Source organism: Triticum urartu, chromosome 5A (assembly GCF_056163025.1).
Source record: "Triticum urartu cultivar PI428250 chromosome 5A, HENAU_Tu73, whole genome shotgun sequence".
In the NCBI taxonomy this organism is placed as follows: domain Eukaryota; kingdom Viridiplantae; phylum Streptophyta; class Magnoliopsida; order Poales; family Poaceae; genus Triticum; species Triticum urartu.
In genome coordinates this window covers 325,230,327-325,255,183 of record NC_141877.1, presented here as the reverse complement: position 1 = coordinate 325,255,183, position 24,857 = coordinate 325,230,327, and the positions used below count along the sequence as shown (strand labels likewise).

At 46.6% G+C, this 24,857-nt stretch overlaps 1 protein-coding gene across 1 annotated transcript; it reads right to left on the bottom strand.

The window, feature by feature from the left end:
- Nucleotides 1-277: 277 nt before the first annotated feature.
- On the bottom strand, nucleotides 278-4,041 carry LOC125508702 (RNI-like superfamily protein). The gene is made up of 7 exons (XM_048673479.2): nucleotides 3,251-4,041; nucleotides 2,550-2,678; nucleotides 2,187-2,291; nucleotides 1,714-2,107; nucleotides 1,176-1,600; nucleotides 832-1,083; nucleotides 278-665 (listed from the first exon to the last, which is right to left on the bottom strand). The coding sequence occupies exons 1-7, from the start codon at nucleotides 3,932-3,934 to the stop codon at nucleotides 606-608; spliced, it is 2,049 nt and encodes a 682-aa protein (XP_048529436.1). The 5' UTR covers nucleotides 3,935-4,041; the 3' UTR covers nucleotides 278-605.
- Nucleotides 4,042-24,857: the final 20,816 nt, after the last annotated feature.

The following is a 24,857-nucleotide window of genomic DNA, read 5'->3' as shown; positions in this document are numbered from 1 at the left end:
AAATATATGTCATCTCATTCCTATGACTTTTATTTCTATGATTTTTCTACCCTATGAACCAAAGATGGCCTAAGTGGATGCGAACTTTCCTAGATCAGATTGGGGACATGTGGCGTGGCAGGACAGCAGCGGCGCAACAAACGTCGCAGCTCTATCTATATGGAAAAGAAGAAAGAACAATTAACCTTAGGTCAGCAAAAGCAACTTCCTTTTGCTTCTAGTTGTATCATGCAGTATACCAGAACCATTCATGATTTGAGAATTGGACACCAGAAAAAACACAGGCCAAACACCTCGTTCCAAATAAGAACACATTGGACAGGTAATCGAACTGTGCACACTCTCATGTTGATCAGTAAAGTACAGGTCGACCTCCAGTAATTTTCTCTATGATTTCATCTATCTCCTGCTTCTCTATATACAGGATACGGCACAACAAAAGAACCTCCCAGTCCACTGAACGAAACATACATATACAACATTGTTCCGATGACGTCTGTTCTGTACACAACTCCGCTCCACCTTGGTGCAAAGCCTCGTTCTACACCATCATGTTCATGTAAGGCTGACAGTCAAGACGACGATAACAAGCATTTCTCATAATCTCATCGTACAAGCACATCTCGAGACTGTTGTTGCCATATGTCGCATCGCTCTTGCTCGACCTGCAAAGACCACACGCTTACTATTAGACATTATGCTGTCAAAGCTGCAGTTCAGTTGGTATATCTACAGAATACATCATAAAAGACAGATGAGAAGTGTTAATACAAATAATAATTCAACTTCAAATCTTCTATACCTAGGCTTGTAAGGGGGCAAGTAGAATACCTTGAATGGTTTATCAATCCACTGGAAAGCACAGCCGCGAGCCTCAACGACTTTGAGCATATGGGGAGGCATCATAGATCTGAACGCTGCGTGAAGCTTCACCCTTGTCAAACCACCAGAGACCATAAGAGCAGCCATCAAGCCATTAGGTGTAATACCCGCCAAGTGTACAATCGTCATGTTCTGAAGCCCACATATGCTAGAGAGGGACAGAAGTCCAATGTCGGTGACTGAACAGTATGACAAGTTTATCTGTCATGATGTAGCAATGTTAATGACACAATTATGGACACGGTATGACAAGTTCTTTTCTCAAAAAACAAACAAACAGCAAAGGATCATACCTGACGGAGGCTATGAGAGAACTGGGAAAGAAAAAGCATCCCCACATCATTGATCGCAAAGCATTTCTTGACATCAAGCTTGGCAAGTAGCCTGCATCCGATTGCTATTTCTGAGAGCCCAGCAGATGAAACACTGGGGCAACCACGGATCTCCAGTGTGTTCAGCTTTGCGCATTTTGAGAGCGACACCAACGAAACATCTGTTATTTCTGTACAGTAGGACAGGTTGATAGACTCTAACATTGGGCAACCTTGAGCAATTTGAGTAACCCCCTCATCACTAATACCCCCAGACCTATACAAATCAATATCTCGGAGTTCTGGACAAGACTTCCCAATGTGGATAAGGCCTTCATCACTTATCCTCATGCATATTCCAATTTTTAAGCTTGATAGTTTTCTGCATCCAGACAGAGCTTTCAAACCTGCAAAGGAAAGATCTCATCACCGTTAATTTTTTGTTGTCATTGTTGCGAGAAACAGTTAATTCGGCATCCATTTACCAAAAATAATTAGATATTTGAATTTCAGTACAAACCTTCATCGTCCAAATCACTGTCGGTGATGTCCAACTCTTCCAAATGGCAACATCGCTTCCCAATCAGTCGGAGCCCTTCACTAGAAAAATGGCTACAGGACTCCATTCTTAGAGAGACGAGGGAAGGGCATGAGCTAGTGATGGTAGCTAACGAAACATCAGTGATATTGCGATTGCAAGTAATGTCCAGCTTCAGCAAATTCTTTAGTCTTGACACAACAAAAGAAAGATCAGTATCTGTCACTCCTGAACACTTGCTCAGGCTCAACTCTCTTAAAGAGACGCAAGAAATTCCAATGTATTTTAGTCCATCAGCCATGAACTTGCAGCCTTCCAATTTCAGGGTCTGCAACTTAGGAAGCATTTGGAAGCATTTTCCCATAGATGGAGTAACCTGCCAAAAAGAAGAATGTAAGACAAACTAGAGAAGGTCAAGTTATGCCCAGATGATGCTACTACAGTTAGATACTTACATTACAGCAGTACGACAGATTCAACTCCAAGAGATTTGGCACTGCCTTCACAACTGATGAAACTCCCGTATGAGTGACATTTCGACAGGTTGACAGATCGAGCACCTGCAAGAGTAGAAGTGTTATTTTCAAGTTTATTGGCCACGATACTGGTAAACTTTGTTGAGCGCCTACACATGTTCTAATGTAACTACTTGTTTCACATCGACATGTATAGACGTGCCAAACATGCTATATTAAAATCCTAGCGACATCAACAATATAAACCTACACAAAGAGTTGAGCCTAATAGTGATCAAATGAAGGTGACATGACACACACAACACTAACACATGAAACAAAATGGTCTAGTTTGATGATTACCCGTAGTGATTTGCTGCATTCATTCTCAAGACCACTAAGGGCATCATCATCTATTCCAACACATCCCACCAGTGCCAACACCTCAAGATTGGGTAGCTTCATGATGGCTGGAAGGCAGTCTTTGGAGATCTGCAATGAAAGATAAGTATTTGTTAGTCCAACAAAATTAGTGTGTTTGTCTATTTGGCACCTCAGAAGAAAGTAGCCATTCCCATCCTCAAAAGGTATTTTCTTTGACCGAAATTAATTAAGCAATAAAATGTACTACTGGTTCCCATCCTCACAAGAGTGAGGTAATGATCATGAAATGTACAATGCATAGTCCTTGCAGATATTTTTAAAAAACAGCTGCTCGAAAAAAAATTCAAGAAAAGTAATTTTCACTGCGATAGTCCAATTCCATGAGCATTTCTTGCAAAAGGAAATATAAACAGAGTTGCTAAAAACATCAAACCGTTGTGCTAGTATCTCCTACAAAGATCGAAAGGGAAAACTGCCAGACCGTAAGGAGAAATTCACGTGAGAGACATGTAAATCTAAACTTTCCAAAAAAGCACCAAAATCAACTCTCTTTTTTCCATTAATTAAAGTGTTTCTGGAATCAAGAAACGCATGAACGGGGAACCCCAAGCCACAACTCCCTTCATCCAAGAAATGGAACAGGACGTGATGGAGAGAGATCAAGAAGAAGCATGGCTCACCATGGTGTAGGATAGATTCAGGGTCCTGAGTTTCTTGCACTTGAGGGCGAGGAGCTGGACCCCCAAATCCGTGATCCCGAGGCACCAGTTGAGCGTGAGGTCCCGCAGGTCCGGGCAGCCGACGGCGATGCAGCCGAGTCCCATGTCCGTCATGGGCTTGCAGCGCGAAAGGCAGAACCTCTGCAGGCCCCGCGCCCGCGCCAGCTCCGCGGCCGCCGCGTCCCCGAGGTCGACCCCATTGGAGAGGTCGAGGTCCGCGAGGCCGGGGCAGGCGGCGAGGAGCGCGGCGAGGCCGGGCGCCCCGAAGCCGCGGGAGCGGGAGAGGTCGACGGCGCGGAGGGAAGGCACGGGCGCAGAGGAGAGGGCGGCGAGGGCCGCGGCGGGCACGCGCGGGCAGAGGGTGAGGTCGAGGCGGGCGGCGGTGGGGTAGCGGGCGAGCGCGGCGCTGAGGAGGTCGGCGCGGTACGGGCGGAGCACGCGGCGGTGGCGCGACTCGGCGGCGTGGCAGGCGCGGGAGGCGAGCGCGAAGGACTTGAGCGCGCGCGGATCGGCGGCCGCCACCCGGTCCAGGACCAAGAAGAGGAGCTCGTCGGCCAGCGAGTCGATCGGCGCGGCCGGGACCGCAACCGCAGCAGGGCAGACGCGTCGGCGCTTGGCAATGTGGCCGTGGGTCGCCATGGCCATGGCGGGCAAGGCGGGCTGGCAGTTGGTTGTTCGCCGGGACACCGAGAACGGAGGGAGGAGTAGCAATGGCTGGCCACGGCCTACTCGCACGCAACAATCAAGAAGGAGGAGGGAGAGGGAAAAAGCAAGGAATGCTGGAAATGTCGAGACTGCCCCTGCGTCGCCTTATCACGGCTCCCTTGAGACGCCGCACCGCGTTTCCCATTTTGCCCCGCGTGCTGGAAGGGGAGCGGAGTACGGCGCGGGCGACGACCGGGGGCGGCATGGTCATTGCGCGGCGGGGAAAGGACGGTACGGAGGAGGTACAGGCGGGGGCAGGGGTGGAATAACGGAAAAGATGGCGGGGAAAGCGAGGTGAGAGGAGAGGGAGAGCGGGGAGGGTACGATGTGGGGGAGGGACGGAACGGAACGGAACGGATCGTACAGCCGGACGGGTACGATGCGCCACCGCTACGCGCACCTGCTTCGGCCCTTACCCGCGTCTTGGATAGTCATGGTGACGTGTGGGTCCGGTGTGTGTTGATGGAGGGTGAGGACGGGCGGTGGTGAGAAATGGGGAGGGGGATTTTTTTCATTTGACTGGTCCCGTACTACCCGGGGACGGCACGCACTGGGGGACTGCGTGGAGTTGCTTCCAAGGCAGAGAAGCACTCCGGTTATCACCGCATAGATTATGCCTTTTATAAAATATAAAAAAAATACTTCCTCCGTAAGTTGAGTCATCTATTTTAAAACAAAGGAAGTAGGTGTTACGGCATCACCGACTGCGTCCAGCAAATCACAACGTCTGAACCAAGGTGTTCTCACGTTTTCTTATCACCAAATATGGTGCGGCATTAATGCATGATTTATATAGCAGAAGCCGCGTGAAGCATGTAGGTGTGTGTGTGTTTTTTAGCGGAAGCAAGCTGTGTATTTTGTCGGAAGGCGCATGAAGCATGTAGGTGTGTGTGTTTTAGCGGAAGTAAGCTGTGTATTTTAGCAGAAACCGCATGAGGCATGTAGGTGTATGTGTGTTTTAGCGGAAGCAAGCTGTGTATTTTGTCGAAAGGCGCATGAAGCATGTAAGTATGTATGTGTGTTTTATGGAAGCAAGCTTGTATACTGGGAAGCCCTCATTAACAAATAGAAGCGAGCTATTTTTCAAGTAATAGAGATGGACATTTAAGGTATAAGATTGGACGCGCCCAAACACATTTCAGACGTTTAGTGTGCTCAATCTATGACATGGCGTTGGATATGCCCTTATGATTATTGTGATTGTTACTGTTATAGCACTGACACCTGAAATATAGAAATTCAAGAAATGCTTTCTCAAACGACATGAATTTGTATCTTCCAATGCATTAGTGCTAGGTGAGGTGTTAACTGCATTAAAAAATTAGCAATTAATCTTTTCAATACATAAGTGCTTAGTTTTTAGGCTGGTCATAGTGGGGAGTAACTTAGACTAGTGTCATGCATATGACACTAGTCTAAGTTACTATTTTTATAATGCAAAATAACATAATAGTAGTGTCATAGATGGCTTCATTCATTAACTTGTAGACTCATCTTGTCTTCGGAAGCGCTATGTTAGACTAGCCACAATGGGAGTAACTTCAGCAGTAACATCGAGTCCACCTCAGCAAATTTGCTTATGTGGCAATGAGTTAATGAGGAGAGAGATAGTAGTAGTAACTTAGCTAGTTACTGTAACATCACATGTCCCAATGCAATATGAGTCTATAACCTAATAAATGAAGCTATGCATGTTACCGCACTTATGTTACTACCCACTATGAAGATAGTAATATAGCCTAGGAATACGTGTATGTTACTAGTGTATGTTACTCTCCATTGTGGCTAGTCTTACAGTAACATATTATGTTGACACCTCATATTAAATACTTGCCATATAAGCAAAAATTTCTTGGAGTGCGCTATGTTACTAGCTAAGTTACTCCCACTATGAGGCTAGTCATAGTGGAAGTAACTTAGGTAGAGTGCGCTATGTTACTAGCTAAGTTACTCCCACTATGAGGCTAGTCATAGTGGGAGTAACTTAGGTAGTAACATAGCGCACTCCAAAATTTTTTTGCCTATATGACATGTAGTTAATGAGGAGAGAGGTATTTAGAGTAACATAATATGTTACTGTAACATAGCGCTTCCCGAGAAAGGATGAGTCTACAAGCTACTCCCTCCTCCCATAATATAAGAGCGGTTTTGACACTATATTATGGGACGGAGGGAGTAATAAATAAACTCATCTATAACACTACTATTATGTTACTTTGCACTATGGAGGTAGTAACTTAGATTAGTGTCATGCATATGACACTAGTCTAAGTTACTCCCCACTATGACCAGCCTGACTAGCCTTATAGCTAAGCTTCTCTTATTTAATTGTTTAATACTTAAACTTCTTCATCCATTGGTCGGTAGCCATTTTGCATAGATTCACTTGTTTAGCATCGTTTTCCTCTTTCTCCTCTTTAATTGCTCTGTCACATTATTTTTTGTTTATGTGTCATTTTTAGCATTCGTATACCTTGGAGCACTGCAAAGGGCTCAAGGCCACTGCACATCTGTTTAGACTTTTAAATCCAAATTCGAGATCGTGTAAGGTGAAAGATGCAAAAAGATGAACACATCTTTTACAGCACGACCGTTCTTCCAAGACGCCTCATCAGTGTGAGGCATGGGAACAAAATTCCAGAACACCCATGCTGGTTACTAGCAGAAAAAATACGACAGGCATAATTTTATTTCCGTGGCTAGCAGGTCAATAATTACATGTTAGGTATGTGTCGATTCGAGGGCAAGACCAGCCTTGATGGCTCCACTTCCGTGCGCGCAAAAGTCAGAAAAGCATGTAACGGGAACAATAAGCTATCGATCACCCACTAGCTCGAGCATCTGCAAAAGTGGCGTTTCTATGTGCTCCTACCTAAATTCGACTCAAAAAAATGCACCCATACCTAAATTCTGTCTACTGTGATCAATAATTTCCTTTATTTTTTAGAGTGGATTTCTTTTATTTTTCGGTCCACAAAAACTAGGGGTTAAAAATAAAATTCACTTTTTTTAACACGGTATAAATGTAGACACTTATGCATATACATATACACTCACCTCTATAAAAATTGAACCCTAATAAAATGTCAAACCTCAGATACGAACACATAGCAACTTCAAATGTTTGTTATGACAAGTTTAGTTACGTGAGGGGGAAACTTTGGCAAAACATCGCAACGTTTGTGCTTCAGTTCATTGTTAATAAAAACGTGTCGTGTGTCACTGGAACGTGTCATCCTTATGTGACTGGAATTGCCATAAAAACGTCAGGACATAAGTGCCACATACCTGACGTGTGGCACCTATCATTTAGGTAAAATAATAATGATAGGCTGTGTGTTTCTAAAAAATAATTAGTAGTATAACCCAAAAAGTTCTTGCAGACCTAATTTGAGAGAGAAACTACTGAATGCACTCACTGTAGTTCCTGTTGGAAATTATTGGGGTGGTCGCGGTCACATGCATGATGCATGGCTGGCCGGCTTAGATTTCCTTTCGTACGAGTAGAAAATAGAAAAGCAAGTATATACATAATAAAGAAGAAAGATGCCCCTCCACCAGCTGATGCCCGGGCGGGTGATGACGGTGGAGTGCGCGTGTGGCGACCGCCGTACCAAAAAGGACCCGTTCCGTTCTGTACTACCCCTACGTCCTCAGTACACACCTGGCCCTGATAAGCACTCTCCCAGAAGAAACGATAAGATATGATGATGGGGAACAGCCGAGCCGAGCTGATCTGATCTGATCTCATCCCATCTCGCCTCCTTTTCCGTTTGGAAGGTTGCTTGATAGCCTCCCTCCCAGCCCGGCCCTTTCCTGGGAAGGCTCCATCTGCGGCTCCGCCTGGCTGTCCCTGCCTCCGCCTCCGGTACCTACCTGCCGACGCATCAGCGGGCCCACCCGTCTGTTGTCCCCATCCGGCAGTGGCACCCTCACGTCCACGCCATGTCCATGGGTGCGGATAAGGACTGTTTTCAAGATCTCCCAAAGAGATTTGAAAGAACAAAAATTACTCCCTTCCTCCCGTGAAAAGTGTATATATAAATTTTTTTAAGGTAAATTACAAAGTGGAGTAAAACATTGCATTGAAAAGGTTCAAGCCGTCATCTCTTTTCTTTAATTACCCAACCCCAATGAGATAAGTGCGTGTAGAAATTAAGAAGACGATGTGTAGAATGTTATCGATCTTGATTATCGCGTGATGAGAGAGAAACATGTTTTTCTGCTTTAAAGTGCATTGGTAATATAAAAGTACATTCTTTTGTGGTCAAATTTTAAAGCCAAATATACACTCTTCACCGGACGGAGGGAATATGTTGACATTCATGGAATGGGACCAGTCTACAAAAAAGGGCATCTCTGTCGGCCCAGTGAAAACCAGGGTGCCACGGGCCCACTGCCTACGGCTTAGGAAGCGACACCTAAAGAAGACCTTGAGAGGCGGCCCAGCCGTGGGCGCCGCGAAGCAAGCCACCTCATGAGGACCATGCCTCGTGAGGACCCTCGCCACGAGGCGAGACTACCGAGGACAACATCAAGCGGCCTCATGAGCCCCCCCTCTCGAGAGGCGACCCCCCGCAAGGCCCTTCGCGCGGGAGGCCGCACGACGTCGGTCGCGCGGCCATGTGCCCAACACGTGGGTGACGCGTCGCGCCAGATGATGCCAGCGAAGACCGTGCCAGCAGGCGCTGCCAGAGTAGATTTCCTCTTTGGTGATAAGGGAGCAACGGCGCCTGCCTCCCCATAGAGCGAGCTCCAAAGGTTACCACTTCGGTGCAAGAAGATTGGGAAGACACGGCGCACTAGGACATGCATCATCGCTAGGCCAACCCGCGCGTCAGAATAGCGTCTTTAACAGGAGAAGACAACTTTTTTCAGGCTAAGGCTGAGCGTCCGTCCCACTTTGAATTGCCATTGTGTGGCAACCCATCCCGCAAATGTTCTCGAGGGAAGAGGACCAAGGCAACTATAAAAGGGGCAGTGCTGCCACCATAGAAGGGGATCGCGCAATTGCCCCCCGAGATTCACCTTGTAGCTCCAAGAGCACCGTCTCCACAAGCAATCCCACGAAGCAGGAATAGGGTTTTACACCTCACGGTGGCTCGAAACTGGGTAGCTCGTTGTGTCCCTGTCGTGTCTTGCGTCCCTCCGTCGTGCCTCGCTTACTGTAGCCACGCCAAGCTCACCGTCTAGTGCTAGGTCACGAACCACGGCCCAGAGTTCGAACAAGGGTTTTGGAGGATTTCCTGTAGCAGAAATCAATCCACCGACATTTGGCGCGCCAGGTAGGGGCCTTGGTTTCCTGCCTTCAGCCTCGATATTGACATGGCCGACACACGACGCGAGCGCGCCCTGCGTAGGGCCTGTCAGGTCTAGACGGAGCCCATCATCAACTACAACCTTCCGGGTCTAGACGAAGCAAATGATTCACAAAAGGAAGCTACTATCTCTGAGTCAAGTCCATATTTAGTACTAAACTTATGAAAAGCATTTGTTTCCATAAAAGATTCAACACAATCAAACTCAAGTTTTACACCTCACTCATTACCTTTGTTGAATTCTCAATCTTTAGAGTTGCGTTTAATTCTTTCCAAAAGATACCATTTGAATTCAATAGTTTTCTTCATAAAGGAGCCAACAGAAGAAGTATCGAGTATGGATCGATCATTATGAGAAAGCCGAGCATAAAAGTTTTGAATAATATTTTTTCTTGAGAGCTCATGATTGGGGCATGTGTGCATCATGGACTTAAGCCTCCCCCAAGCTTGAGTGATAATTTCTCCTTCACGAGGCCAAAAAATATATATATAATTCTGATCATAATGAACCAAATGCATATGATAGAACTTATAGTGAAACTCCAATTTCAATCGGTTCCATTCTCATGTTCCAATTGAAGGAAATATGCCCTAGAGGAAATAATAAAGTTGTTATTTATATTTCCTTATATCATGATAAATGGTTATTATTCATGCAAGAATTGTATTAATCGGAAACTTAGTACATGTGTGAATACAAAGACAAGCAGAGTGTCCCTAGTATGCCTTTACTAGACTAGCTCGTTAATCAAAGATGGTTAAGTTTCCTGACCATAGATATGTGTTGTCATTTGATGAACGGGATCACATCATTAGAGAATGATGTGATGGATAAGACCCATCTATTAGCTTAGCATAATGATTGTTTAGTTTTATTGCTATTGCTTTCTTCATGACTTATACATGTTCCTCTGACTATGAGATTATGCAACTCCCGAATACCGGAAGAACACCTTGTATGCTATCAAACGTCACAACGTAATTGGGTGATTATAAAGATGCTCTACAGGTGTCTCCGATGGTGTTTGTTGAGTTGGCATAGATCGAGATTAGGATTTGTCACTCCGTGTATCGGAGAGGTATCTCTGGGCCCTCTCGGTAATGCACATCACTATGAGCCTTGCAAGCAATGTGACTAATGAGTTAGTTGCGGGAAGATGCATTACAGAACGAGTAAAGAGACTTGCCGGTAACGAGATTGAACTAGGTATGATGATACCGACGATCGAATCTCGGGTAAGTAACATAGTGATGACAAAGGGAACAACATATGTTGTTATGCGGTTTGACCGATAAAGATCTTCACAGAATATGTAGGAGCCAATATGAGCATCCAGGTTCTGCTATTGGTTATTGACCGGAGATGTGTCTCGGTCATGTCTACATAGTTCTCTAACCCATAGGGTCCGCACGCTTAACGTTCGATGACGATTTGTATTATGAGTTATGTGATTTGATGACCGAAGTTTGTTCGTTGTCCCGGATGAGATCATGGACATGACGAGGAGTCTTGAAATGGTGAGAGGTGAAGATTCATATATTGGAAGGTTATCTTCGGACACCGGAATGGTTTCAGGAAGTATCAGATAAGTTTCGGAGTACCGGGGGTTACCGGACCCCCCCGGAAGTTAATGGGCCACACATGGGCCTTAGTGGAGGAGAGAGGGTCAGCCAGGGAGGTGACCCCCCTTGCTAATCCCAATTGGACAAGGGGTGGGGGCGGCGCCCCCCTTTCCCTCTCCTACTCCTCCTCTCTTTTCCTCTTTGTTATTTCGAAAAAGGTAAAAGGAGAGGGGAATCCTACTTGGACTAGGGAGTCCTAGTAGGCCTCCCCACACCTGGCGCACCCCCTTGGGCCGGCCACCTCTCCTCCCCCCTTTATATATGTGGGAAGGGGGCACCCCAAAGACACACCAAGTCTTCTCTTAGCCGTGTGCGGTGCCCCCCTCCATAGTTACACACCTCGGTCATATCGTTGTAGTGCTTAGGCGGAGCCCTGCACCGGTAACTTCATCATCACCATCAACACGTTGTCGTGCTGACGAAACTCTCCCTCGTCCTCAACTGGAACAAGAGCTCGAGGGACGTCATCATGCTGAACGTGTGCTGAACACGGAGGTGCCGTACGTTCGGTGCTAGAATCGATTGGATCACGAAGACGTTCAACTACATCAAACGCGTTACTAAACGCTTCCGCTTTCGGTCTACGAGGGTACGTGGACACACTCTTCACTCTCGTTGCTATGAATCTCCTAGATAGATGTTGCGTGATCGTAGGGATTTTTTTTGAAATACTACGTTCCCCAACACCAATATCATCCAATAGCCTATACCATGTCAATGCCTTCCCTCCAAAGACAATTGGAAAACCTTCTTCTTAACCCCATCCTCGGATAAACCTGCCAGCTTAAACAATCGATAAAGTTCTTCTGCATAGATTAAGTGCATATCACGATGTACTGTTCGTCTGTTCCATCTCCTGCATAAGGATTAGCTAGCAATTTTTCTAACATACCCGAAGGAATCTCTTAATAAATATTTTCAGTAGGTTCAGTGGGTGGAAGGGCTACTCTTAATGCTATTTGTCGAGGTGAAGATACCCCGAACAAACCACTCAAAGGATTATTTTCCATAGTGACAAGTCACAGAAAATTTCAGCACGTAATATAAATGTTTCCTTACCAAGTTCCACTTACCAAAGGCGCTTCACTCCCCGGCAATGACGCCAGATAAGAGTCTTGATGACCCATAAGTATAGGAGATCAATCATAGTCCTTTCGATAAGTAAGAGTATCAAACCCAACGAGCAACTGAAGGAAATGACAAGCGGTTTTCAGCAAGGTATTCTCTGCAAGTGTGGGAAGTAACAGTGATAGATAGTTTTATAGCAAGATAATTCGTAACAAGTAACAAGTAGAAATAGTAACAAAGGTGCAGCAAGGTGGCTCAATATTTTTTATAGCAAAGGACAAGCATGTACGTTATCTTATAATAAGCAAACAATTCCCGAGGGCACATGGGAATTGTTGTCTAGTCATGTTCATCATGTTTAGTTGATTCGCATCGCTACTTTGATAATTTGATATGTGGGTGGATCGGTGCTTGGGTGATGTTATTACTTGAATAGGCAACCCACTTATGATTACCCCCTCTCGCAAGCATCTACAACTATGAAAGAAGAATTAATATAAATCTAATCATAGCATGAAACATGTGGATCCAAATCAGCCCCTTACGGAATAACGCATAAACTAGGGTTTAAGCTTCTGTCACTCTAGCAACCCATCATCTACTTATTACTCCACAATGCCTTCCCTTAGGCCCAAGTATGGTGAAATGTCATGTAGCCGACGTTCACATGACACCACTAAAGGAAGCAGCAACATACATATCATCAAAATATCAAACGAATACCAACGTCACATGATTACTTATGACAAGACTTCTCCCATGTCCTCAAGAACAAAAGTACTACTCACAAATCATATTCATGTTCAAGATCAGAGGGGTATTGAATTTGCTTGAGGATCTAAACATTTAATCTTCCACCAAATAAACCAACTAACATCAACTACAAGATGTAATCAACACTACTAGCAACCCACATGTACCAGTCTAAGGTTTTGGGACAAAGATTGAATACAAGAGATGAAATAGGGTTTGAGATGAGATGGTGCTGGTGAAGATGTTGATGAAGATTGGTCCTCCCACGATGAGAGGATCGTTGGCGATGTTGATCGCTTCAATTTCCCCTCCCAAAGGAAAGTTTTCCGGCGGAATCGCTCCGTCAGAGGGCAAAAGTTTCCCCAGCGGCGCTTAGTCCTGAAAGTCTCTTTTTCTTATTCTTTTTTCTAGGGCAAATGGCTTCATATAGCAGAAGATTGGCACCGAAGGCCTGCCAGGGGGGCCCACAAGCTCGGGGGGGTGTTCCCAGGGGGTAGGGCACGCCCCCAGGCTTGTCGCTTCTTGGTGGGTCCCCTCCTGGTATTTCTTCCTCCAATATTATTTATATATTCCAAAAAAATCTCTGTTAATTTTCAGGTCATTTGGGTTTGTGCGGAGTAGCCATCTCTGTTGTGGCCCTTTCCGGTCCAGAATTCGAGTTGCCGACAATCTCCCTCTTCATGTCAAACTTGCAAAATAAGAGAGAAAAAGGCATAAGAATTGCATCATAAAGTGAAATAACAGTCCAGAACACAATGAATAACAATAGGAAAACATGATGCAAAAATGGATGTATCATAGGGATAGCGTTCTTTAGCATTTCTATTTTGAAATGCATGATTGTTTGTTGGTATGCATGAGTATTGATTTATGCATATCAAATTATAGACTACTTCTTTGAATCATTTGGATCTTAATATTCATACCATAAAATAAAGATTACATGATGCACATGTTAGGTAGCATTCCACATCAAAAATTCTGTTTTTATCATTTACCTACTCCAGGACGAGTAGGAATTAAGCTTGGGGATGTTGATACGTCTCCAACGTATCTATAATTTTTTTGGTTTCATGCTATTATATTATCAATCTTAGATACTTTATATACAATTTTATATCATTTTTGGGACTAAACTATTAACTCAGTGCCTAGTGCACTTGTTGTTTTCTGCTTGTTTTTGGTTTTACAGAAAATCTATACCAATTGGAGTCCCAACACGACGAAACTTTTTGACAATTTTATTCTAGACATAAGAGACCGTAGAAGCTTCGGGGTGGGACCAAAAGATATATGAGGAGATGGCAAGGAAACAGGGTGCGCCCTGATGTCTTGTGGGGCCCTCGTCACTCCGTCTAACCTAATTTTAGTGCTATAAATTTCCAGATATTGGAAACCTCCCAGAGCATCCATCAAAACATTTTGTCTGCCGTCGCAACTGCAATGCCATCTGGAGGCTTTTTCTGGTACTCTACTAGAGGGGGAGTTGACCATGGAGGGCCTCTACATCAACCTTGTTGCACCTCCGATGATGTGTGAGTAGTTTACCACAGGCCTACGGGCAGTGGAGGAGCTAGCATTTGACAACAGGGTGGTTCGCCGCAAAAAAATTGATAAGAAAAATGACATGTAAATGTTCTAACTGATTACCAATATCACATAGAAATATATCAATATGGTCTTACAAACCCACTAAAATTCTCAATTAAATCTTAGTTTTGTATAAAGAAGCATACATAGTATATACTACATGGACAATAATACATACCTTGAGAATCCAAAAGACTACATTTCTGGCCTACGCTTTCGCATTGCCATGAAGGTATCAATTATATTATATTCATAGCTTCTTTCTCGAAAAGAGAAACAATGTTTCCGGTCCTCTTCATTCCCAAAAATTCTACATTTTTTTACTTTCTATCAATAAAGCTAATTGAGGCAGAATAGATATGCAAAATTATATATGTGTTGATGTACTGGATAGCTTAGTGCAAAAACCCTAAATCAGAATTTGGGGGTATTTTGATACTTTAAATCAGGTTGCTCTTGCAGTCCTGCTCGCTTGCTGGCTTGCTACGACCAGGGACTACTGTTGCTGCTACCGGCTTTGCAGGGGGCGGGGCAGGGCAAGGCAGCCCGACAGAGGAGCCAGGCAGCCGGGGAAGGGGCACAGTCTCGCCCGCGCAGGGCAGAAGTGCACGCAGGGGGGGCTGGAGCCGGGCGGGCAGACAGGACAATGGCTTTGGCCGGCGACCGACGAGGCCGCGATGTCGCCGAGGAACGGCGAGGTGGTTGTACACCTGCCTTGTGCAAGGGCGTTGGGAGAGGCACAAGTGGTTCCGCTCGATGTGGACGATGGCCTGTGGGTGCGTTCGTCTAAGTGTTATTGGGCCTTTTTCTTTTCTCTAGCCGAGCGAGAAATGCATAGCTATATAGGATGATGCAAAATCCCAGGGTGTACCGTGGCCCACCCTGGCCACCCTATAGCTCTGCTCCTGCCTACGGGTCCATATTGATTAGCCATATCCCCCTCTCTCTGATCTTTAATATAGTGTTCTCCTCGGAGTTTTATTCGATGTAATCTTGTTTTGTGGTGTGTTTGTTGGGATCTGATGAATTGTTGGTTTATGATCAGATTATTCATTGAAAGTAATTGAGTCTTTTATGAACTTTATGATGTGTGATTGTTATAGCTTTGTATTTCTCTCCGACCTATCCGTTTGGTTTGGCAAACTAGATTGATTTATCTTCAGCGGGAGAGGTGCTTTGGGGTAGGTTCAATCTTGCGTTGTTCTCTCCCCGTGTTAGAAGAGGTAGCGAGCCATGTATTTGTATTGTTGCTACTAAGGGTAAAATAGTGGGGTTTAATCATATTGCTTGGCTTTATTCGGTCTACATTATGTCATCATACTCTCCATGCATTACTCTGTTTGTTATGAACTTAATACGTAGAGAGGCAAGCATAAAAGCACTCCTCGAAGTGGAGTAGTAGTAGTAGATGCAGGCAGGAGTCGGTCTACTTGTCACTGACGTAATGCCTATGTACATTATCATGCCATGAATAGCGTCATAACTATGCGCTTTTCTATTAATTTCCCAACAGTAATTTGTTTACCCATTGTATGCTATCTTTATGAGAGAGATGCCTCTAGTGAAAACTATGGCCCCAGGACCTATTTTAATCATATTGCTAAAACCAAAAATATCTTGGTGCAATTTTATTTCTTTTATTTTACTTTGCAATTTATCTATCACCTATTACTAGATTTGGTCCTTGCAATTAACTAGTACAAGGGGATTGACAACCCTCTTTCTCATGTTGGGTACTATTGATGGGTGTTTACATGGTTCTCCTATTGGTTCGATAACCTTGGTTCTCTACTGAGGGAAATACTATGCAATACTATATTTGTTCACCCTTCTTCTTCAGGGAAAATCCCAACACATCTCACAAGTAGCAGGAGGCCATGACAGGTGTGGTGCCGAGAGGAGATAGGGGTGGAGGAGGTTTGGATGCGGTTGTAGCCGAGCCTGAAGTTTAAATAGCGGGAAAATGGCAGGGCAAGCGAACAAGGTGGTTAATGGTGGGCGGTAGACGGATTGATAGGTGGCGCTGGACCAGGTTCCTGACAACCGCACATGTTTAATTTAGGGAGGCAGACAGACGGGTCGTCCTTTGAACGCGCAGCAGCTGCGTGCACCGGGAAGCATCGCTGGCGGCGCTCTCGGCCGGCATGTGATACGTCCATTTTGCATCATGTTTTATTACTGTAATTTATAATGTTTTTATACATAATAATGCTTTTTGGAGTAATTCTAATGCATTTTCTCTCATAATTTGCAAGGAACACACTAAGAGGGAGAATTCCGGCAGCTGGAAATCTGGACCTCGAAAAGCTACGTTAGGCCACCTATTCTGCACAACTCCAAATGAGTTGAAACTTTACGGAGATTTTTTATGGATTATTTGAGAAATAATGGAGCCAATAAACACCAGAGGGGGGCCACCGGGTGGGCACAACTCACCTGGGCGCGCCAGGTGTTGGGGAACGTAATATTTCAAAATTTTACCTACGATCACGCAAGATCTATCTAGGAGAAGCATAGCAACGAGCGGCGAGAGTGTGTCCACGTACCCTCGTAGACCGAAAGCGGAAGCGTTCAGTAACGCGGTTGAGTAGTCGAATGTCTTCGCGATCCAACCGATCAAGTACCGAACGCACGACACCTCCGCGATCTGCACACGTTCGGTTCGGTGACGTCCCTCGTACTCTTGATCCAGCTGAGGCCAAGGGTGAGTTCCATCAGCACGACGGCATGTTGACGGCGATGATGAAGTTACCGACGAGCGCAGGGCTTCGCCTAAGCACTATGACAATATGACAGAGGTGTAAAACTGCGGAGGGGGGCACCGCACACGGCTAAAGATCAACTTGTGTGTCTATGGGGTGCCCCCTCCCCCGTATATAAAGGAGGGGAGGAGGAGGCCGGCCGGCCACAAGGGGCGTGCCCAAGGAGGGGGATCCTACTCCAAGTAGGAATCGGTCCCCCCTTTCCTAGTCCAAGTAGGAGAAGAAGGAAGGAGAGGGAGAGGGAGAGGGAAAGAGGCCCCCCTCCGCTAGTCCTATTCGGACTCCCCTTGGGGGCGCTGAGGGAGTCCTGGATTAAGGGGTCCTCAGGCGTCCGACCTGTGTGACATGGGCCGGACTAATGGGCTATGAAGATACAGAAGACTCTCTCCCGTGTTTGGATGGGACTCTCCTTGGCGTGGATGGCAAGCCTGGCGTTCGGATATGAAGATTCCTTTCTCTATAGCCAACTTTGTACAACCCTAGTCCCCTCCGGTGTCTATATAAACCAGAGGGTTTAGTCCGTAGAGGCAATCATAATCATACAGGCTAGACTTCTAGGGTTTTAGCCACAACGATCTCATGGTAGATAAACTCTTGTAATCCTCGTACTCATCAATATCAATCAAGCAGGACGTAGGGTATTACCTCCAGCAAGAGGGCCTAAACCTGGGTAAAACATCGTCTCCCCTGTCTCTTGTTACCATCGACCTTAGACGCACAGTTCGGGACCCCCTACCTGAGATCCGCCGGTTTTGACACCGACATTGGTGCCTTCATTGAGAGTTCCACTGTGTCGCCATCAGAAGGTTCGATGGCTCCATCCATCATCTGCAATGATGCTGCCCTAGGGGAGGTTTTTCTCCCCGGCCAGATCTTCATATTCGGCGGTTTCGCACTGTGGGCCAACTCGCTTGGCCATCTAGAGCAGATCAACAACTACACCCCAGGTCACCATATTAGTTTTGGAAACTTGGCTTATGTCATTGATATCCGAGGAGACTTGATCTTCCAAGGATTCACGACCCCAACCTCCGCTCCAGCCTTAGAGCCAGAGCGCCTTGCCAGGACCGAAGACGGGATTTCTAAACCCGCTGGACTATCTGTGGCCACTAGGCCCAGTACTGGAGAGCCGGAGGAAGCAGTTGATACGTCTCCAACGTATCTATAATTTTTGATTGTTCCATGCTATTATATTATCAGATGTTTTATATGCATTTATATGCTATTTTATATGATTTTTGGGACTAACCTATTAACCTAGAGCCCAGTGCCAGTTTCTGTTTTTTCGTTGTTTTTGAGTATCGCAGAAAAGGAAAACCAAACGGAGTCCAATTGACCTGAAACTTCACGGAACTTATTTTTGGACTAGAAGAAGGCCAGGAAGTAAAAGAATTGGGCCAGAAGAGCCTCGGGCTGCCCACGAGGGGGGGGGGGGCGCGCCCACCCCCTGGGCGCGCCCCCTGCCTCGTGGACAGCCCGGAGACCTCCCTAACTTGTTCTTGATGCCAAAACCTCTTATATATATATAGAAACTTCCAGAAAGAAACCTAGATCGGGAGTTTCACCGCCAGAAGCCTCCGTAGCCACTAAAAACCATTCTAGACCCGTTGCGGCACTCTGCCGGAGGGGGGAATCCCTCTCCGGTGGCCATCTTCATCATCCCGGCGCTCTCCATGACAAGGAGGGAGTAGTTCTCCGTCGGGGCTGAGGGTATGTACCAGTAGCTATGTGTTTGATCTCTCTCTCTCTCGTGTTCTTGATTCGGCACGATCTTGATGTATTGCGAGCTTTGCTATTATAGTTGGATCTTATGATGTTTCCCCCCCTCTACTCTCTTGTAATGGATTGAGTTTTCCCTTTGAAGTTATCTTATCGGATTGAGTCTTTAAGGATTTGAGAACACTTGATGTATGTCTTGCACGTGCTTATCTGTGGTGACAATGGGATATCATGTGATCCACTTGATGTATGTTTTGGTGATCAACTTGCGAGTTATGTGACCTCGTGAACTTATGCATAGGGGTTGGCACACGTTTTCGTTTTGACTCTCCGGTAGAAACTTTGGGGCAATCTTTGAAGTTCTTTGTGTTTGTTGAATAGATGAATCTGAGATTGTGTGATGCATATCGTATAATCATACCCACGGATACTTGAGGTGACATTGGAGTATCTAGGTGACATTAGGGTTTTGGTTGATTTGTGTCTTAAGGTGTTATTCTAGTACAAACTCTATGATAGATCGATCAGAAAGGATAACTTTGAGGTGGTTTCGTACCCTACCATAATCTCTTCGTTTGTTCTCCGCTATTAGTGACTTTGGAGTGACTCTTTGTTGCATGTTGAGGGATAGTTATATGATCCAATTATGTTATTATTGTTGAGAGAACTTGCACTAGTGAAAGTATGAACCCTAGGCCTTGTTTCCTAGCATTGCAATACCGTTTGTGCTCACTTTTATCATCAGTTACCTTGCTGTTTTTATATTTTCAGATTACAAAAACCTATATCTACCATCATTATTGCACTTGTATCACCATCTCTTCGCCAAACTAGTGCACCTATACAATTTACCATTGTATTGGGTGTGTTGGGGACACAAGAGACTCTTTGTTATTTGGTTGCAGGGTTGGTTGAGAGAGACCATCTTGATCCTACGCCTCCCACGGATTGATAAACCTTAGGTCATCCACTTGAGGGAAATTTGCTACTGTCCTACAAACCTCTGCACCTGGAGGCCCAACAACGTCTACAAGAAGAAGGCTGTGTAGTAGACATCAAGCTCTTTTCTGGTGCCATTGCCGGGGAGGTTAGCGCTTGAAGGTATATCTTTAGATCTTGCAATCGAATCTTTTAGTTTCTTGGTTTATCACTAGTTTAGTCTATAAAAGAAAACTACAAAAAATGGAATTAAGGGTACCTCATATGCTTCATCTTTTTAATGTCTTTCGTGAAAATAAGGATTCCGATAATTGTGCCAAAGTGTTAGAAGAAGAATGTATTAAAATGTCTGGCACTAAATCTTTGGATGATGAGCATGATTGCAATGATGTTAGTATGAATTCTTTGAATACCCATGATGCTAATGATATGCAAAGCCACAAGCTTGGTGATGCTATGTTTGATGAAGATGATATTTTTTGTCCCCCAAGTTTTGATGAGAAAATTTATTATGATGAAAGCATCTCTCCTATCTATGATGATTATTGTGATGACACGTATGCTATAAAGAATAATGATATCCATGAAACTTGTCATCATGATTTTAACTTTCAACTGGATTATGCCTCACATGATAGTTATTTTGTTGAGTTTGCTCCCACTACTATTCATGAGAAGAAATTTGCTTATGTGGAGAGTAATAAAAATTCTATACCTGTAGATCATGAAAAGAATGCTTTATGTGATGGTTATATTTTTGAATTCATTCATGATGCTACTAAAAATTATTATGAGGGAGGAATATATGCTCGTAGGAATTGCAATAATCACTACAAAAAAAGACACATCCGTGACATTTTGGGCCGAACGAAATTTTATTCTGTCATACATATGACACTTCTATGACGATAATTGTGACAAAACCCGGTATCATCATAGATGTGGTGGGCTCCTACTTCTATGACAAAAAATCATGACAGAAAATGGGCTTTTCGTCCTGGGCGGGCCGGAGACGCAGCTGCATGACATTCTTTGGGCCGTCCATGACGGAAAAAACCGTGGTAGAAGCGAGGGGGGGGGGATTTCGGGGAGTTCCCGGTTACGGTGGGAGGTCGGGGGCCGAGCGATGCGCGTTTCTCTTGTACACGTACGCGCGTGTGTGCGAGGCGTTGGCTCTAACTGAACCCGAGCGAGGCGTTGGGCTCTAACTGAACCCGAGCGATTGCACTGCAGGCTACGCGTTACTGAACCCGAGCGATCGATCGATGGCTGTTAACTGAACCAGATCGAGCTATTCGTTTGCTACTGCTGCTAACTGAAGCCGATCGATGGGATGAACAGTGAGCATTGCGGGGGGGTTTGGATGAACAGTGAGCGGTGGCGTTGCCTCTGGATGAACATGACCCCATGGTGTGGTGGAAGGCTGGATGAACAGTAGACGGTGGAGGGGTGCCCGTGGAGGGGTGGATGAACAGGACCCAGTGGTGTGGAGGGTTGGATGAACAGTAGACGGTGGAGGGGTGGTTGAACAGGACCCCGTGGTGTGGAGGGCTGGATGAACAGTAGATGGTGGAGGGGTGGTTGAATAGGACCCCGTGGTGTGGAGGGCTGGATGAACAGTAGACGGTGGAGGGGTGGTTGAACAGTAGCCGGTGGAGTAGCGCGCGGTGGAGGCTGGATGAACAGGAGCCCGTGGAGGCTGGATGAAAAGGAGCCCGTGGAGGCTGGAGGAGGTCGACAGTGGAGATGAACAGTATCCCGTGGAGTCCCGTTTTGCGGTACGCCACACCCCTCCCGATGAACAGGACCCCCGTTTCGACCGTAGCGCTCCAACACAAGTCCGTTTCCTCCGTTTTGCGGTACGCCACACCCCTCCCGATCAACAGGACCCCCGTTTCGACCGTAGGAGGTCCGTTTCCTCCGTTTTGCGGTACGCCAGACCCTCCCGATGAACAGGATCCCATTTCGAACGTGGCCGGTCGAACACAAGGCCGTTTCCTCCGTTTTGCGGTACACCAGGCCTCGTTTCCATCATCTGTTCCGTCCAAACCCTCCCGATGAACATGACGCATTCCGTTGCCTCCCCATGAACACAACGCATTCCGTTGCCTCCCCATGAACACGACGACGATGCTGTTTCTCTGTTCCGACCCAGCCATGTACACGAGCCCTGGCCGTACGTATGTGCGAGTAGGCGTTCGAGACCCCGCCCGTATGTACACATACGTGGCCATATTTTCTTTCTTGCACCTTGGTCGCTGTACATACGTGTAAATGCTACGTACGCGCCTCTACTACGACACGTGTGCGCCTCTACTACGACACATGCACGCCTCTACATCGACCAGTATGTACGTACATGTTCGCGACCAGAATGACAACGCTACGTATGCTTCGACCAGGTGGGTCCCGACTGTCAGGCACTTCCTTGCCTGCGAAGATGTAGCTGGTCGGTCCCAGCAGTCAGGGGGCGAATCATTTTGTTTTTTTGCCGGACGCACTTCCTTGCATGCGAAGATGTAGCTGGTGGGTCCCAGCAGTCAGGGGAAAACGTTTTTTTCGCGAAATACAGTGGCCCGTCCGGTGGGTCCCAGCTGTCAGGTGGAGGAATCATTATTTCCCGCGTAATAAGGAGGTATTTCCTTGCTGTGACCGTGGACCCAGCTGTCAGCCTCTCCACGTACAATCCACGTCCGATGGAAGTCGTTCCCTGACCACGTTGACCACGCCGCACCGAGAGCACCAGGGCTGTGGACGATGGCGAGGCCTAGGAAGGGGACGACACGGAGGCAGGGAAGACTTGGCAGTTGTTTCCCACGCGGAGGGGAGTACGACTGTACGAGGGTTCACTGGTTCATCTGCCATCGCCGGAGAATAACAACAGGTGTGGGTGAGTATAGGGATGGCTAGGCCAGCGATGGGAGTACGGTCGGGCGGTGAGGCCTGCGCGGCAGCACAGCCGGCCGCGAGGAGGAGGGAGTAGGCAGTCCCACCGGCGCTTGTTTGAGCGGTTGGAGCAGGAAGAGCAGAGATTGAAGAAGCACGATGGTCGTTGGATGGACATCCAACAGTCAGTGCTTGTGCGTCAACCTTTTTTTAGGAAAGCCTCAAATCTATGGAAAACAGCATACAACCCATCTGCCATTATTTTTAATAATTTACAGCCCATTTGCTAACTCTTAAGGTTTTTTTGGAGCCCATATTCTTTTTGTTAGCATTACAACCCATATTGTGGCAACGGTTAAAAAATTATACGAAATTTTGCATATTTCGGTGCGGTCCGGACTGTTTTTAATCCCGAAATTTTGACTCACATTCAAACTGATTTTAAAAATAAATGTATATCAATATAAAATCCAACAAATTCTCCACGCATAAAAATTAATGTAATTTAAAATCTTGAAATGAAAAAAAGATATTTGAAACTAATTGCCGGTTTGATGTGTTTTAAAAATGTACAACCCATTGCTCATTACTGATGGGCCATTTTCTTGGCCAGCCGAATGAAAGCTCTCCTCGTCTTAGAAGATTTGCAGCCCAACAGGCCTGACAAAGCGACTTATTTGGCAAATCACAAAAAAACTGGGTTGTGGCCATGGACCCAGCTGTCAGCCCCTCCACGTACAGTACTATTCCGATGGAAGTCGTTCCTTGACCACGTTGACCACGCCGCGCGGAGAGCACCACGGCGGTGGACGACAGCGAGGCCTAGGAAGGGGACGACGCGGCAGTGGAAGCCCGCGCGGAGAGGATTACGAGGGTTCACTGGTTCGGCTGCGGTGTGAGGCTGCCGTCGCCGCAGGGCCTGGCCAGCGGTGGGAATAGTAGGGGGCGGTGAGGCCTCTGCGGCAGCACAGCCGGCCACGGGAGGCAGGAGCATGCGACACGACCGGCGCTGCTTTGGGCGGCTGGAGCAAGAAGACCAGAGGTTGAAGAAGCACTACGGCCGTTGGATGGACATCGTACGGTCACTAGAGCTAGAATCATTCATATTGACTAAGTTGACAAAGCCCTTCATCCCCTTCAACTTAGTAGGCCCACAAGTCATCCTCCCAGCAAGGTGGGTCCCAGCTAGCCGGGGGAGTATTCATTTTTTTGTGCGTAATAAGGAGGCACTTCCGGTGGGTCCGAGCTGACAGCGGGGGGAACGTTTTTTTTCACGAAATATGGTGGCCCGTCCGGTGGGTCCCAACAGTCAGGGGGAAACGATTTTTTTCGCAAAATACTGGTGGCCCGTCCGGTGGGTCCCCGCTGTCAGGTGGAGGAATAATTATTTTTCGTGTAATAAGGAGTCACTTCCTTGCGGCTGCCGTGGACCCAGCTATCAGCCTCTCCACGTACAGTACTCTTCCGATGGAAGTCGGTCGTTGACCATGTTGACCACGCCGCGCCGAGAGCACCAGGGCGGTGGACGACGACGAGGACTAGGAAGGGGACGACTCGGAGCCGGGGAAGACGCATGGATGCCCATGCGAAGAGGAGTACGAGGGTTCACTGGTTCGGCTGCAGTGTGAGGCTGCTGTCGCCGCAGAATAACAGGGGTTGTGGGTGAGTAGAGGGATGGCCTGGCCAGTGGTGGGAGTAGTAGGGGGCAGTGAGGCCTCCACGACATCACAGCCGGCCACGGGAGGCAGGAGCACGCGGCACGATCGGCGCTGGTTTGGGCGGCTGGAGCAAGAAGACTAGAGGTTGAAGAAGCACTACGGCCATTGGATAAATATCGTACGGTAACAGGAGCTAGAATCGTTCATATTGACTAAGTTGACAAAGCCCTCCGTCCCCGTCAACTTGGTAGGCCCACAAGTCAGCCTCCCACTATGCTGGGTTCCAGCTGGCAGGGGGAATATTCATTTTTTTGTGCGTAATAAGGAGGCACTTCCTTGCGTGCGAAGATAGCTGGTGGGTCCGACATGTCAGCGGGGGGCACTTTATTTCGCGAAATACAGAGGCCCTTCCGGTGGGTCCTAGATGTCAGGTGGAGGAATAATTATTTTGCACGTAATAAGGAGGCATTTCCTTGTGTGCAGCCGTGGACCCAGCTGTCAGCCTCTCCACGCACAGTCTACTTCCGATGGTGTCGTTTGTTGACCA

What these genes read in the sequence shown, in the direction of transcription:
- LOC125508702 (XM_048673479.2), bottom strand. Translation starts at nt 3,934, where the DNA reads ATGGCCATGGCGACCCACGGCCACATTGCCAAGCGCCGACGCGTCTGC. An exon ending in TGAATCTATCCTACACCATG is followed by an intron (nt 2,679 to 3,250) that starts GTGAGCCATGCT and finishes CTTTCATTGCAG; the next exon opens with ATCTCCAAAGACTGCCTTCC. An exon ending in ATCTGTCGTACTGCTGTAAT is followed by an intron (nt 2,108 to 2,186) that starts GTAAGTATCTAA and finishes TCTTTTTGGCAG; the next exon opens with GTTACTCCATCTATGGGAAA.